General features: G+C 42.1%; 1 protein-coding gene across 3 annotated transcripts in view; it reads right to left on the reverse strand.

Moving 5' to 3' along the window:
• NIPAL2 (NIPA like domain containing 2) overlaps positions 1 to 16,607 on the reverse strand; it is a 46,568-nt gene extending 29,961 nt beyond the window's left edge. Inside the window, exons 1-2 of one of the 3 annotated variants that reach the window (XM_015856137.2) lie at positions 16,233 to 16,607; positions 1,053 to 1,121 (exon numbers count right to left, since the gene is read on the reverse strand). In XM_015856137.2, the coding sequence (XP_015711623.1) occupies positions 1,053 to 1,121; positions 16,233 to 16,319 (156 nt within the window). In that variant the 5' untranslated portion in view covers positions 16,320 to 16,607. Of the gene's footprint in view, positions 1 to 1,052; positions 1,122 to 10,510; positions 10,643 to 16,232 lie in introns of those variants that run through there. The other 2 variants (XM_015856136.2, XM_032442806.1) reach the window with 2 other exon arrangements.
• Between the last annotated feature and the right edge of the window lie 966 nt (positions 16,608 to 17,573).

The following is a 17,573-nucleotide window of genomic DNA, read 5'->3' on the forward strand; positions in this document are numbered from 1 at the left end:
CAAGGGGAAGAGATGGGCCAGAATCAGAACTCTGGCACCAGACTGGGAGAAGGGGACTGAACAACCTGGTGTTTGTGCTCCTGGTAAGTATTCTAGCTAGGAATACAATTCCAAGATGGAAAAGGCAGCACTTAATCCTTTCTGCTGTAGGGAGGACTCTTAATTCATTAGGGAGAATTTAGGATTTGGCTACAATCTCCTAACTGACCTTAGAAGAAGATCTCAGCTAAAGCATTATTTTCAAAAGGAAAACCAGCTTTAGCAGTATCAACAGGGGAAATACATACTCAAATAGTATTTCATCAGCACTTGTCACATGGAGAAGGTATCACTTACACAGTGTCATTGTTCTCCCTCTGACTGGACAGAAAGTACCTGTATGTAACAGGATAATCTGACTTTGACCATGCAGGAGTTTTGAAACAGAGCCCAGGCATTCAACACAAGGAAGTTGTCATTATGGGGAAGAACACAATGTTCACCACATTGGTTCTGCAGAATATCATTTCCTTTCTCAGATACCCCATCAGCCCCTTTGCAAGGGGAAATGAGTTCGAAATGATGGAAACAAACTGATACAGCTATCATAGTATAAATTATTGTAAAGTGTGCATTTTACTTCACCATCTGATATCTGATTTTGGAAGCATCACTGGAGAATCACGAAGAAGTTGTAAATCATTTTCGTCATGCTTCCATTTCACTCTGCAGGTTTTGCTACAGAATATGGTTCAAACAGTAATGTCTGTGACATGCCATAGCCTCAGTTGTTCCCCTTGGTGAGAAAAAGCAGAGCACTATGGCAACTTCATGCTTTGGAATATGCTCAGGGGATGAAATCCTAGAAAGAAGTTTAGCCCCTGAAGGAGAAAGGGAATATAAAGAAAGGCAAAATTCCCCAAGCCACAGGCCACCAATGCACAGTAATGTACACTATTTTGTATGCTGCATCTCTATTTTAAAAAATAAATAAATAATACAATAAAACAAATCCTAAAATAAGTTGCTTTCTAAAAACAAACAGCTCAGAATAAAGAGAAATAATTTCATACCTGTATACTCAAAGAGACGCTCATCAGAAGATTTGAGGCAGCAGCAAGTAAAACTCCCAAGAGCTCAGTCTGCAGGATCACCAAACAGAGAAATACAAAACATACTTATTAGGTGAAGAAGAACAATGTAACAGTGGTTTTCTGATAGTACATCATAACAGTATCAAAAACAAATTATTGCACATTTCAGTCACTGAGTTCAGGCTGCACTAAGAAACACATTAAAAATATCTCTATACAGTGGGCTGTAATAACAAAGCTTGTGTGTGGTGCCTAGGGCTTAAGTAGTAAACAACTGGGAAACGGAAGGGCATCCTAATGCAAGAGGTGGTTTTACAGCCCTTCAGATGAACACATCCTTCAGTCTTGCAAAAGAAAAAGCTAGATGTGTCTGACATGAGCACTACACACAGAAATTCTTTTTTTTTTTAAGCATTTTTTTAATTACATAACCCAGAAGTAAAACCAACAGCAATCACATTGGTCATATTAGAACACAGTGATTTTATGTTTCAACATATCCACTATTGGACAGAGCAGCCAGAATCATGGGTCTGCTGACAGCTTCTTTAATGTATCATGTTATTTAACCAAATCCTTTTCTAATCAGCCTAATTTTCATTAAGATCTGCAAACTTTCAGTGAGGCTGAGAAATTAAAAACATCCAAGTAGGACTTATTATTTTGGGAAACAGCCTTTCAAAGGTGTTATTTCAGCAAGTTCAGTGCACAGATACACAGCAGACATCCCCATCTATGTTTGAAATGTTGCAACCTTTGTATGCTGTCCTAAGTGTATTCACCCATACAAGGCTACTGGTATGGTATCATGAGAAGACACATTAGCTTGTAATATCAGTGGACTTTACAAGGACAACGAATGAGCATCTCCAAAAGCATGAAGAAAGAACAGTGTTACTACAAAAAGTCTAGAAAAGAATGATACTCTTAAGAGGCACATCTGAATCCAGCTATCTCCAGCCTCATGTACTCCTGCAGCAGCTTAGGCTCAGGAGGAAAAGCAGACAACAGAATCATACAGGGTAAGATGCCCTGCAGGTTGCAAAATGTCACCAAGATAAGTACTACAGGAACATGAGGAGTTTTGCATTCTCTTTCCTCACAGGGAAACTGCTACCAAATGGCCAGCACCCAGGGCCTCATAGAAGCACAGGGGGTGAGTTTTCCTCCCCAAAGCTTTGGTGCCAGTGGCATTACATCTCATGCAAACTTCAACTGTCCATATACGGATTATTGCATTTCTTTCTTCATCCAGCAAACAAACAGCAATATCAATAAAATAGCAGTTAAATCAAAATTATTTCTTTGCTCCCAAAGACTTGTTCTTTCTAAATGACAGCATGTTCCTTTGTGAGGGGGTGGAGAGTTGACCTTGTCAGCCTCATCATGAAGGGTTTAAGAATAAGGCAACAGCAGGGAACAGAAAACAGGAACTGCCAGCTCATTTACCTCATCATTTTGTTGCCTTCACGTAACTAATTGTAATATATCCCTGCTACTGCAGCACAGAACATGGTCTCTGTGGCTTTTTCCAGTTCAACAGCCAATACAGCCCTCACAGCTGTATCTCTGAGCAGCCCCTTACAGCTCTTTAATCCCAGCCCATGGCTGCAAACACCAAGCAGGACTCAGGAGACAACCAGACTCCAGGGAGGAACTCTGCTGGTCTCAAAGGGGGGTCTCCATCCAGCTTTTAAGCTGCCAAAAGCACATTCATCATTCAGTGTAAAATTCCTTCAGCAGGAGCCCTAGCTCCTGAGGGCAGCAGGCAGTCCTCATACATGGCATACGGAACATGGCTACAAAGGGTGAGCTACACTGTCAGTGAAGAGCATGGGTGAAAACAGTGAGGTCACCAAACTCAATCTGCATGAGTGGGCAGACCTGTGGTCTTATATCCGCTCTGGGTTGCTGAAAATCCAGGTGTAAGGTACCATATGGAATGACTATCATGGCCTATAATATTTCTCAGGATCATTCCTTTTCTCTTAAGGTAAAACTTGCATGCAGCTGGTGGCAGAGGATGAGACTGTTTAATTTGTCATTAAAAACAAAAAGTGAAAAAGTGAAAAATCAAGTGCCCGTTTTATGGCTCTATGTAACATGTGAATAGGGACTGCAGCAGGAAGTATTCCCATGCTGAGCATCTCTGTTGTCCCCTCCAGCACTAAATGCTTTTGTACCTCAGTGGCTGGTTTGTCAAGTACACGAGAGCTTTGCTTCATTAGATTAGAGTGAGCTTTCTTCAAATAGCCTTGTGGTCTGCTTCAGATTTCTCACCATGATCACCCAAGTTATGAATTGGAATTATCTCCCAAAAGTCATTGCTTATTTTTCAGTTTCCATAAATTCCCAGGAGCAGCTCAAACATTAGGCCTTCTAATTTTCTGGGAAGCACTTAGACAATGTATGCAACCATAGTTTCAGTACTTCCCAGAACTTCACTCAGCATTCCACATCTCCAGGGCCAGCAGTGCCAGTAACTCCTCAAGGAGACCATAAGAGTAAGGTCTTCCCATCCCAAGACAGGAACAGGCAGCCAGGGGCACAGAGCAGCTCCCTGGGGATGGAGATAGAGGTTGGGCAGGTCCATAGGCTTAGCTTGGCAAGGGCCCATTGCAGGCTGGAGCCTGGCCTTGCTGTGGCCTCGCTGGGGCAGAGTCTGACAGTCCTAGGGATGATGTGGAGACTTAGGCCATGGGCAGGGATGAGGAGCCAGGGAAAAACAGTGCTTGCACAGGATCATGGCAAATCTATAGTGGCAGTCTGAGCTCTAAATTTACCCTCACTGCTCAGGTCATTTTATCATAATGACCACATGGTTCACCTGAATGTTGCTGTTGGCATATATACTGCGCTGCCTGCTCTAAACTGACATGTGTTAATGAGCTCTGGTTAATAGCGTGATAGCATCGTACTTCCAATGCCAGGGCTGGACAGACACCTAAAATTAAAAGCAGAGTGCACTGCAAGAGGGAGGTCAAATATCACATGGGTCCATTCAGGGAGACAAGATGAAAGTACAGTCACACCAAACGGCTATAGCACAGCAATACTTTCTTATGTGAGTTCATACTCAGGCATGCCAATGTTAAAGAAAATAACACAGAACAAAAATTCAGTAAAGGAGAAAATTAGATTGCAAACTTCCCAAATCAAAGAGCATCATAAGCTAACAGACTTTTCCTAATGCACAAGAGCTATCACATAAAGCAGTGCTCAAAGCAGGAGAGAAAAAATAGGATACAATATCTCAGACTAATAAAATGGGGCATGAATGAAAGATGATGACTTGCACCAGAAGAAAGATCACCCTATCAAACTGAGACAGTTGCTGTATTGCCCTGAAGGCCACTAGAATCCTTGTGTTCCCATCTTGACATATAAAAGGCTTTATCATTTGTGCTAGATCCGCACAATGTCCCTTAGAGGCTAGAGGACTGGTGTAGCAGCCAGTTTTCTAAGTAATAAACATGACATTCTCTGAACACAGAGTTTCCAGTTGAGATATCCAGTTGTGATATCATCCATGCAGAGCTTCCCACACAAAAGTCTTGAGACAAATCTCCATGAGGGAATTCAGTTGCAGACACAACTCAAGAGCCATGGTGCTACTTAACGCAACTAAGAAGTTCTATGGGAAAAAGACTGAAATACTCAAAGCTGTTGGCATAAGATGCTAATCCCTTCGTATCCAAAACATCTGTCTGAACCTGCAGGCCACTTTGTCGTACCCCAGATTTCAAACTGTTGACACATTCTTCTGATGCTTCCAAATACATTACACTTGTCCCAGAAACATCCTTCCTGTAAGTTTTCCAAAAAGTAAAAAATACAGACATTTTATTTCCTTTACCTTAATTTGATTTGAAACAAGTTGTTAAAGCCACTTGTTGGCTTTGCAGCACATGCACCATAGACAGAGACAGTGGATTTACCAATGTTTGGCAGATCTCTAGTTGCACAATTGTACCCAAAAAGTGGTGGTCAAAGGTTCAATGTCTGGATGGAGATCAGAGATGAGTGTTGTTCCTTAGGGGTCAGTACTGGGACCAGTGCTCTTTAACATCTTCTTCAGTGACACCAACATGTGCACCCTCATTATTTTTTGGATTACACAAAACTGTGTAGTGCAGACAACATGCCTGAGAGATGGGATGCTGTCCAGAAAGACTTAGACAGGCTTGAGCAGTGGGCCCACATGAACCTCATGAGGTTTAACAGATCTAAGTGCAAGGCCTTATACCTGGAGTGTGGCAACCCTTGCTTTCAGTACAAGCTGGGAGATGTAAGGAAGCCCTGCCAAAAAGGACCTGGCAGTACTGGTGGATGGCAAGCTGGCCATGAGTCAGCAATGTGCCTTCACAACACAGAAAGCCAACTGTATCATGGACTGCATCAAAAGAAGCAGATTCTGTTTCTCTTGCTGGCAAAACTGGTTCAAGGAATGCCTTTCAATCCCATTCCCAGGCCTCCACTCCTCACTGCCTCATTTGTGTTAAAATAACTATTTGTGAGTCTAGAAAAGCACTGTTCCAGGTTTGAAACAACCCTCCCAAAATATACCCCGTTAGTATCATGTTCTTTATAAGCCACCTGCTAATGTTGGACACTGAAGGTGGATTGAAATTCACAAGGCAAAGTGAGTGCTTTAAAATGGTGACCCTGTGTTGTTTGCCAGCCATGAAAGTGACCAAAGGATCATGACTTTACGAGGAACTCTCACCAGTACATGGCATCCCACATACCAGCTCTCACACAAACCCAGACATGGGGAAGAGGGCTCTGAAGAGTCAGACAGAAGACATCATTTGCCAACTGCAGTGGCAGTGTATTGCTACTCAAAATAAATGAGCAGCAGAATTACATATTGCTGCATATGATCCTCCTGTGAGCACTCATGCAGAGCCTGATGCTTTTTTACCCTAACACCTTTTCCCATCATTCTGGCAGTATTTTAAAAGAGCCTTTTATATGCAAGGTCCCTTTTTATTGTTAAAGTAAAGCAAGGGCCTTATGGTAAATGTAAGCCAGGGTGAAATCTAAATTTTTGGCAATAATTCTAATAACTTTATCCCTGGCAGAGTACAACCTGCATTGGAGATTCAGTTATACAGTGAGGTGCAAGTTATCCACATTACATTTGTGTTTTCCTATTGCACGTTAAACTGAAGTTTCCAGGCCCCTGAAATGAATACTTAGAAAGATTAACTGAATTTGTATTGAGTAAAAGCTATATGGGCATTATTTGTGGAAACTTTTCATGCTGGTAAATTAAACTCATGAAAAAAAAAAAACATTTTTCATATTTTCTGCTTATTTTGTAACACCAGTTAAACTGCTCCTCCTATTTTTCTTTATTTCTGCATTTATTCATGATTTAAAGGTGTTCTCAACAAACGTAATGAATTACATGGCTTCAAAAGCCACATTTGAATTCCAGTAATTAGGATTTCTCCAGATTAGGATGGATCCTATAATAAAAATATGAGAAATGCCTCCTAAAATTCCAATTCTGCATTAACTCTGAATCAAGGCAAATTCAGAATCCTTAATAAAAAACACAGCTTTTAAAGAGTTACCATGTGGAATTATGAGAAGCTTATCATTTAGATACTATTATTTGTAGAGCCCTGGCTGTACTCAGTGCTTTAACAGATGTATAAAGTAAATAAGTTCCTTGTTTTCAGTGGTTTTCACAGTGCAATTTGTAAAGTACTGATGGAGACCTGAAACAATAGCATAAGAGTAACTACCAGCATTGGAACATATAATGAAAATACAAGTGGATTGTTCATTGTGACATGAAAGACAAAGGACATACAAGGAGAGAATGAAAGCATTTGACTCCATCTTTTTTTAGGAACACAAGAAGAGAGGAGAGAGAGGGAACTAAGCCAGAGTAAATCTGAACAAAGACAAGACACTTCACATGTTTTACACGAGTCATTACAAAGGATTCCAAACCACAGTAGATACAGTTCCTATCTCACAAACATTGCTGTTCTCTTGCCTTTACTGGGTTTTATCATCCATTAGCTTCTGAATTTAGAGTACATCTTTACAATTTGTCTCTTTCCTGGAAAAAGAAAAGGCTGAAAAAAAATAGTCTTGGTAAGGTATCAAAGGGTGCAGGAGCTTGAGGGGATAGGTCATCCACAGATATGGGGCAATTCTGTTCAGTTCCATGCTTCGATCATGTTCATGCATTCTTAATTATATTTCTCAGTCCGATTAGTTAGCATTCATAACGTATTCCAAACTGAGGTGATGAATTTTAAAGGTAAAAGATAATTAAAAAGTAATTTTTGACACACTTGTATATATACGCACATATACAGACTTATCCATCCAATATAATATTACAAGCACTATGAGCAGTAATTTTTTTCCTTTCTGAGAAGTTACAGCAAAACCTCTCATCTCCTAAATTTCAATTTCTAATACTTGAGAATCAAATATCAGAATCATCAGAATCAGGAAATAAGTGAGAGAATGGGGAAGGGACAGAATGGTTTTTTACACTGTTCCTCAGATTAAGAGACTGTGACACTGTGCTGAATAATCAGAGAGCATTTCATGTTTTAATATCACCTGTTAGATTGCAAATAAAAGCCTCTCCAGTGTGTGCACAATAGAAGCTCTAAAAAATTCAATCAAAGTTGCTAACATCTTAATAGAAGGATTTTCTCAAGGACCATCACATAGCATCTCCATGGCAACTACAGAAATTACATACCCAGAAAAACAAGAAAAGGATTGTTTAACTTTGTCAGTTTCCAAGTCCCTCAGGAGATACAAGGATGCAAGCACGGTCTGACCAGCTTCTCCCATAAAAAGGCCAACTGGCTGAGGGATACCCCTCTGCCAATGTGCTTGAGCTGGCTTTCTAGGTGTTCCAGTGTGGCCCTGTCTTGCTTCTGGAATAAAAGGCAAGGTACAATCCTGACTACTAAAACACCTGGTATATTAATTCCCAGAAATGATAGCCTGGCTCATAGTGAGATCTCCACCTGTTTCTTGTGTTTCTCTGGACACCTAATGGAGAGCTAAGGAGGAGAAAGCTCAAAGCACGGAGCACACACAAGATTCATGGGGACAGTTCATGCTCTTGAAGATGGAGTAGCTCTGCCCGTACTCAGAAAGACTGGCGAACTCATTAGGGAGCTATCTGAATGACTGAATAAATCATGCTGTTAAGTGTTATGTTAGGTTGCAAGAGAAGGCACAGAGTGCCTCGCTCTGACTCTACACACAAACGTGCCTCTGAACAAAATACACCTAGCTTGTTCCCTTCTGGTATTTTAGTACAAGCCTTGCTGGAGCACAAATTGCACCTACAAATACACAAAGCCTGGACAGCAAGAGTAAAAATCTCCTATACCAGCTGTGAGGAGCAGGACAGTGACATGCCCTTTCCAGCACGCACCTCTCCAGCATCACTTTCCAACAGAGGCAGACTAGTCTCTCATCCCCTGAATGAATCTCCCATTAGCTGTAGCTACCTCCTTCTTTCGTGTGCATGGAAGAGTCTTCTCAACATGCTCAGCTGTTGGATCCCACTGACACTGGTGGGCCTGGGTAAATATGAATGGGAAATTAAGACACTCCAAGGCTGGTGGCATTTCAGAGCAGCTCCTAACAGGAGTAATGAAAGGAGGGGTAAACAGAAAAGATCCGACTTCATTTAGAATGAAGTTTGATCCATCTGGGAAAAGAATTATGTGATTATATGGTAGAGGAATGGACAGCCCAAAGGCCTTTCCAGTTCCTGCAGAGGAGGGGTGCTGTACATTTGTTTCTTGCTTTTCTTCCTGCCCCTCACGCACTTGGCTCTCCTTGTTCATTTCCACACAGAGCGTTAATCATTTACAGATAGTTTGCAATGTAAAAAAAGGACTGAACTCCAGAAGGCAGAACATTCTGGTTAGCAACACCATTCATTTAAATATAAACAACTGCTAGATTATCAGTGATGATTTAAAAACAAGAGGTCTTGCACTCACTAAAATATTCACACACATGTGTATGGGTGCACAGACGCACAAACACAACTGGATGCTTTTACTTTACAGATGCTTCTGGTCAAAGCTTTAAGATGTAAATCTGGGGTTTAGGATAAGGAATACATTTCTTGGAGAAATGATCTCAGACGCCAACTTCTTGCAGGGGCCTGGGATGTAGACAGTGGCCTCATTTTCCCTTTCTGTTTCCTTGTGACATATTACAGTCGTGCATTTTGATCTTTTACTTTGATCTGCAACTTGATTTAAAGTGTTGTGAGCCATTTTGTAGTTTGTGATGGGCACTGGCTGGCATACAGAGGAAACATCTAGTTCACAACAAACCAAAACATCTTTTGACCTGCTGGAGAAAGCAAGAATCAGTTGTGATGAACAATTCCTTCTAGGTACCTTTGTCTCCTTTTTGTGCTCACTGTTGCTCCTAAAAAAGATAAAAAGTATTTTCATCTTGTTTTGAGCATTCTTTCAGCAAGTTTAGCTTATAGAATTTTCTGGCTTCTTTTTGTATTTTATAGAATACAGTATGAGGGCTGCTCCAAAGCTAATGCCTCCTATTTTATTATGTTGGCCTATGGTGTCAGTAAACCAGTTTCCACTCAACAGGAAACACTAGGGAGATGAGATCTATACAGATAAATTCTGTCCATTCTGTTTTAGGAATTAAAGAAAAAGAGGGAACTGAGCACCCTTTTCCTCAGGTGCCATCAGCTCTCTTATGTAAACCACATAATGATCTTTAGTTTGTCCTAGAAGCTTTTGATCTATAGCCAAGAGATGCTAGAGCGTTCACCTGACAAAAGCTGGTAGTCTTTGTTTGACTGAAGCTTTAGCAGACACTACAAGCTTTGCTCTGTCATCTTGACATGATGACTGCTGCATGATAACACAGACACTGAATGATAATGTTCATAGTGCTTTAGTCACTGCAGGGAAAAAAAGACTGTCACTGAAATAGGGAAAAAAAAAGCAAAGAAAGTAATATCATTAAAAGTCAATAAATGCAAGATCTTTGTGACAAGTCCAAAACATAAATATATAAATAAAATGGCAGGAAATAGTAGGTTTGAGTCATAAAGCGAAGTAAATGGAATCAGAATTCACTCACTCCAAGGCTGGAGCCCCCAAAATTTAAAGCAGGTTTTAATTGTCAGTTGACTCTCTGGTTACAAGTCTGCTATGTACACAAAGCTCATATTTTGATTGTTTTTACAGGAATCTCTTTCCAGCGTGGATATCTTTGGCTAGTGATGAAAAAGGATTCAAGTGTAATTCGTATCAGTTGGCAAAATTACCTCATTTTGATCAAGATAATAGTTAAATCATTGTACATGCTAGCTAAGATTCCAGTGTAGATTTTAGCTTCTACTGAGTAGATTCATTTAAAGGTGATTAAAGTCAGCAAGTTAGACTTACTAACTACTTTGTCTTAGCCATCCTGAAGTAGCAATGTCCACGCAGCCAGCTTGCTTTGCTGTGAGTCATGATTCTCACACATGGAGGGTCTTCCTCCAGATCTTGCACTTAGCATGGTGGGCCAATATCCCACAGGCCCAGGAACCACAAGATTGCTTCTGTAGAAACACTGCCAGATACAAAGGGTGATGCAGGCCTTAGAAAGTCACTGAGTGCCTCATCCAGCAGTCCCATGATTTCTTTCTATCACTTTTCCACAATCTCTCTTCGTTTTCACCTTACAAGCAAAACAGATCATATCACCAAAGGAGGCCAAAGCTTCTAGCCTAGATAACATAAATCAGGCATGACTATCGTGGCGAACAGTGGAGTTACACTGGCATAACCTCAGTTTTTGCAATACGCATGTGTTTGTTTGATACTATTTACTTTTGAGCTTACTCTGCAAATATCACTGCCACATTTCTTAAGATCTCTGCTACAGGCCTGGCGTTGATTCGCACACCAACTGGCCGTCTTTTGAAGCTGCTGGCAGTATGTTTCTAAGTCTAGATTAGTCACAGAATGGAAAGCATATCTCCCAACTGTTCACATTAATAAATGCCATTCTTCTGGTGACACTGTAAACATGAACATAACAGTTTATACGTGTCACAAAAACTCCAAATGGAATAATCATAGCCTTGGTTATTAGGTTAGCCAAAGGTCTTCACCCCCTTTATGACTGAAATGCGCATTCTGGAGTTTGCTCATATTTCTAAAGCCTTGTTCCCTGAGTTTGGTCAAATTTCTATTTGAGTCACTGGGATTTTATTGATTCCTTCAAACAGGAGTTAATCAGACCCAGCATATTGCTGGAGAGATGCAAAGGTAAGATTGAGACATCGATTTTTGTATGCCCAAAGCAGACTTCCAAAACATAAGAAGATGAACATCATTTCTTAGCTTCAAAGAGCAATGAAGACTTCTTTGGATCACAAAATCATAACTGTCCATATGGTCATAGGTGAGATTTTAAGAGAAGGGCAACTTTTATTTAAGAAATTAGATGAGAATTCCCCTGTCCACTTATCCAGACAAACTGTCTCACTAAATGAGGCACTATGGCAAGTGAAGCAGTGGAAATACAGGTTTAATATCTTCAGTGATGCCCGAGAAGCATGCAGCACCTTCACGAAATCTCACTTGCAGACGTTGCAGGTTGATTGCATGAGTAGTCAGACCTTCAGTTTACTTCACCTTGCAGCTCTGAGGCAAGACAGTGGGACACCAAAATCAACATAATAGTCACGGCCAATTTAATTTAGAGCCTATTATTTGGAGAGCTTCAGTGTAAGCAGGACAAAGCAGGATAGGGATTGAAGCTTGTCCTGTGCCTGGTGTTTCCTACTTGGTGATGACAAGAGGAAGCAATCACCCTTCTCTGCTCCAGGGTAAATCTGATTCTGCTGCTCTGAATCACTGTCTTGAAGAATAGTGCCTGTTTTAAGCTCTGCAGTCAGCGCAGGCTGGATATCTGACAGTCTGCACTATAACCCAAATCTTTCAGTTAAATACTGCTTTGAAGCAGTCCAAAGCAAAACTGATTTCTGCACAAGGCAGGATATGTAAAATGGTGAGTAAATTTCTCTCACACTGATCTTCTTCTGCTCCCACTTTCTAACTAATGACAAGCTGTTCTTACTGCCTAGAAGATTTCAAATTAATGCTCTCAAATCTCTTAAAACAGATTAGCATAATTAAGAAGCCTCTGGTTATATCTATCTCCTGAATGATTAAAAATAAATAAATCAATCAAATTGACATCCTCTTTAATATCCTCAGAAAAACTGAAAAACTTATTTTACCATAGCAGGGGCAGAAGGGAAAGCACTGGAAAGAGTCTGAGATTTGAGAAAAATAACCCAGAGAGAATCAGGAAACAGAGAATCAACTCAGCAGAGCTCTAGTTGGGTCTAAATACATAGAGTTCTGGGACCTACAGCAGTGCCTGGTGGAAACCAGATCAGCAGATCATTCCTTAGATTGGCTGAGAAAACCGTAAGCTGCCTCCAGTCTCTGGGCTACTTGCTCATCCACGGCATCTGCTCCAGACCTACTGCCCCATCCCCTACCTTCCCTATATTAAAGTATAAACAGCCCCAAGGCTTAGTCCCATTCTTCCTACAATGTGCATAGGAAAAAATGAATTTGAGCTGCAATTTGCCTGTGGTACAAGGAGGACAGGCCAAGGGTAAAGCTCTTGTGTAGTTATTTCCTTTATCTTTGAGTGATTCATACATTCTCATGCAGCAGCTGTTCTTTCTCTAACCTGGAGAGTGCAGATCAGACCTGGAGCTTTGGCAGAATCTGAAAGCTTGCATGCAAAGCCAGCCCCACTGACAGCCCTGCACTTATGATCCTAAGCAACATGTCCTTTTCTAGCAGAGCTTAATTAAATGTGGACAGAGCAGTGGAACTGCTGCTGGATTCCCAACAGCTGAACACAGCAGAAGAGCATGTAACAGCACTGACAGCAAGTGTTCACAGTGTTTTTTTAATTACAAGTTTTGACTTTTGGATTCCACACGACAGATTATAAGAGAAAGGCAACTCTTTCTTATAACTTCAAGGGCTGTAAAGAACATGCATTTCCACTGAGAATTCTGTACACATTTTCTCCCATACACAGTCACCTGTATAATAAAGGAAATGGAAACCCTCTGAACTCTGAAGCCTAACAGGTTGAGAATGATATGAGGAAGTAGAGTCAGTTCTGATACCCTCACTGGCTTTCAACAGTTTTCTAAGAGGGAGCTGGAGCAGGGGAAAACTTTCCACCATAGCCTTCACAGATTAGCACAGCAGCAGAAAACAGGGTGAGGGCATGTTTGTTTCTGTTCTCTCTGTGCTCAGGAACTGGTTTACCAATCAGCCTGAAACAGCATCTGCAGTCTATCAGGGAAGAGTGTGGCATAAGGGAAACTACAGAGACTGGAAAGGGAAAAAAAGTAAAATACCTTACAAAACACTTAAAGCGGAAAAAAGAAAAGCAAAGTTTGTACCATTAACAGCCTGATAATACCCTCTCCCTCTGGAGCCAAACCACGCTGTCACCTTGTTGAGAACATCAAGAGGCTGCATTGAGCTCATAGCAATGAGAGGTGAGATGAAGCACTGAAGACTTCCTCCTTCAAAACAATGAGCTGAAGCCTTAATTGTAGCACTTTACATTTCACGTATATGATAGAAGGCAGCACAGAAAGACCTCACAGCAATGTGCTTAATCCTGGGGGTTTCTCACCACACCTGATGGCAGCCACTGCTGCCGGCAGATCAGAGCACACAAAGATTGGGTTTCCTGGCTACACACAGCCACCACCTGCACAGTGAGCCTGTGACAGATGCTGATATATTGCCATGAGACAGGAGGCCACCGGTCCATCTGAAGGAGCTGTCAGCATTGAAAACCTCAAGGATAGAGCCGAAATGACTTATCACAGCCTGTGAAATAAAATAACCTCTTAACGTGTCTGGGCAGCCTGTAATAACCCCTAGCTTATTAAGAAACAGGCAAAGAAGGGAAAAAAAAATGCAGAAATGAAAGGACTTTCCCTCTCAGGCTCAGCTTCCACGCTTGAACAACCATACACAGTGACTACATGCAATAGTCACATAAAATACTGAGTTATGGAGGAAGCATTTCTTCTGAGCTTTCATTGATGATTTCTACCCAAGCTCTTTTCTCCTTCCCTGATACATAGTTGTACCTTGATTAATATCAGTTAATAACCTCGACTAACACTGCAAAATGTCTTTGCCCATAAACAACAACATTGGAAATAAATAAACAACCTTTGGGATTTGCCAAGAGAAATTAAAAAAAGGATTAAACTGAGGCAATTACATATACTTTAAATTAAGCAAGCAAACTCCACATGTGGTAGTTTCTTATGTTCATTACTCCAACAGACTCAAAATATTACAAAAGTGGTAGCTTGTCAGGAAATACATCAGGTAAATGAGTATTTAATCAGATTTTACTACATCATTAAACACGTCCATGGCCCGTGATGCACAACATGAAACTATGACAGGGAAGGCTGTCAGTGCACAGCCCTAAGCAGCACCAAGCAAGTTCCATCCATGTGATGCCACCAAGTCCCACTTCCAGCCTTTGCAACCACACATTTCCCCAGCTACATTCGTGCCAGTATCCAAGATCAATTAGGACACAGGCACTTTAACTTCTTCCAGGAAGCTTCATGTTTACAAACGTCATTCAGGACTTACTGGAGTGCCACATATTTCCCTAATATGTGTTAGATCTCCCTGCCTCAGTAGATGCCCTTGATACCCACATGGCACGAGGCAGCTGTGGCCACGAGCCATGCCAAGACCCTCATGACTGGGGGATATTTAAACTCCTGACGTTCATGAGGCTGAAAAGTGCTCCTCCCACAACAATCCATCTCCTCCTTCCTGGGATGTTTCCAAACAGATGAGAGCTGGTAGAGGCAGAAAACAGAGCTCCTCTTCAAAACCTAATGAAGGGGACAAAACAGTCTTGCGTTCCAAAGGGGAAAGGACAGAACCTCTGCCTGCAGACCTGAAATGACTGATCCATGGAGACAGCCAGAACGGTCAATTTGCCAGGAGTGAAGGGAGGAAATGATTTTTGATGCTTCTAAAAAATGTAAAATGTGAAAATGAGAGTGCACAGAAGAAGCGAACTCCTGGGAAAATGAAGGTTCTTGGCAGCTCATGACCCAGAGTTACCCACTGTCTGCTCCAAAGCCTCAACTATACCAACACTGAAAACCAGAGCAAGAAAACCGCCAACTTAAAAAGCTGCAATTCCCGCGCAACTACTCCAAGAAATACAGGAGCAGGGCTGGGATGTTTCACAAGCAAATTTAAAACTCCATTGTAATGTAAAGGCATCCTGCTGCAATCCCCAGCAGTCCTGCAGGCACTCCAAGCCCTAGGGCCCTAATTCCCATACCCACACTGACTCCTGGCTCCACACTCTTGCTTCCATAAGGAGTCCTTGCTCTGGTCCCAAGAAGCATTGCCATTGGGCATCCAGCAGGAGCACTGCTCTGCTGCTCAGAGACCCCAGCAGAGGAATTCACAATTTTCCTCCCCTCTAAAGCTGAGAAACACCTCCTGCCACCTGAATATCCATCCAGCAGCACATGCAGAATCCAGAGGCAAACATTTTGGGGACCTTCCCTGAGTTACAACCTGCTACTGGGCTGCTCACAAAGAAAGGAGAGCAGTTACCAGCAAGCCATTTTATGCACAATTTATACCAATACTTTGCATCATAAAAAAGTGGTTTGCTTCTTACGTAGTGAAAAACAAGAATGTTGAGTACCCTGCCATGCCTCCTACTTTATGAGGCAAAAAAGAAAGGAAGAAGTAAAGGATTTAATCAGCCTCCAATTCATTTTTATTGTTAGCAGATGCTTCAACTTGCTAGTTGTTGGGGGCTGCTTCAGTCTCTGTTTTGCAGTCGCCCAGATACCACATTGTCAGCACTGACAACATCAGAAACACCAACAGCAACCAGGGCAGACAAGAGCAGTAGAGCCTCCTGCACTGCCACTGCTTGGGGGGTGAAGAAGGAGCAGGTACTGTCAGCAAACGGGTGCTTCAAGGTGCTTCACAGAGGACTGTGTAGAGAAGCTGAAATGATTTCCCTGCTCCCCCCTCCTAGCGCTGCAGGGCTGGTGCTTACCTTGTGTTTGTTGTACCAGGGGCTGGAGAAGGTGCCCTCAAAGAACATGCTCCAGGATGCCCACTCTGATTTGGGGAGGACGCCCATATCCCCCTGGCCATGCCATGCACAGCCACACCAGTACGGACAGGCAACTGGAGGCGAGGCAAAGTGGAGGACGTGGCACTTGCTTCCTGGTGCAGACAGGGCTTTGCTGTGCAGGTAGGTCACCACATGTCTAGGGGTGCACAGAGCAGCACAACACAGCCAAGGGCTCTGGCAGATGCTCAGCTGGAGAAGATCTGCATCAAAGCATACAGGTGTGGAAAGGAACTTGGTCTGCAGGTGTTGCTGCTCCTTCCCGGTGCTCTCAGGTGCCTTTTTTCTCCCTCTCTAGCTTCCCAGTGCCCCACCCTGCTCTGAAAAAGCAGCCTGGGAATTTAACTCCTTCAAATCAGAGCCTAAATCTCATAGCTGTAATATTCACTTCTAGGTTATGAGTTTTATTTCCATAGTCATGTACACACTTGCAGAAATTGTTATTTCTGTCATATATTTTTTACCTGTGAATAGGTGTTCTGAATAGATTGCAGAAATGGGTTTGTTTCCAGGCTGTGGCTTTATCCATTCGTTCTGTTACTTCTAATGTAGTCACTTAATCTCTCCTGGGGAAAACAACTGAAAAAGCTCCTTAAAAGGTAGTCGAGCAGCTAGTAAGGTGGGAAGTTAGCAGTTACGCTAAGGGACAAAAAGGGACTTATGGAGGGGTACAGAAAGCAAATATTAAGCTACTGCATCTTCTGGCTCCAGGCATGTTAGCTGCTTGTTACTTGGAAAGCTCAGAAGATGCTCTACCATGAAAGTACTGAAATATTGGTCAGCTGGGCTTGAACATGTCTGAAGTGACAATTTCTGTGACAGGCTTGGCCTGTAGTGATTGTACCACCTGCTGTAGAAGAGATTTCTCCAGCTCTGATGCAGAAGAAACGGGCTTGATTCTTGGTTCCAGAGGGACTGGTGGTCCCAGCATCAGCAAAAAGTTTAAGGACAGAGAAAACCAGCATGCAGAGAGCAAGCTGGGGAGTGTGATCCAGAAGGCAAGGAGATGCAATACCCAGTGGATCACAGCAGCAAAGATGACTGTAGAGAAACAAGTGAGGATACAGACCCCTGGTGTGATTAACTTGTTTGAAAATGGAAGGAACACACAATTACAGGAAGGAAACTGAATTAAATCAATACTTTCCTTGTTTACTACTTCAACAGTGCCTGAATTAGCCACAGGAATGGGATCTGAATCCAGCTAGAGGTAAACTAGGGTATGGGAGAGGCAGAAGTGGCAAAGCAATGCTTGGGTTTAGA

Source organism: Coturnix japonica, chromosome 2 (genome assembly GCF_001577835.2).
Source record: "Coturnix japonica isolate 7356 chromosome 2, Coturnix japonica 2.1, whole genome shotgun sequence".
Taxonomy (NCBI): domain Eukaryota; kingdom Metazoa; phylum Chordata; class Aves; order Galliformes; family Phasianidae; genus Coturnix; species Coturnix japonica.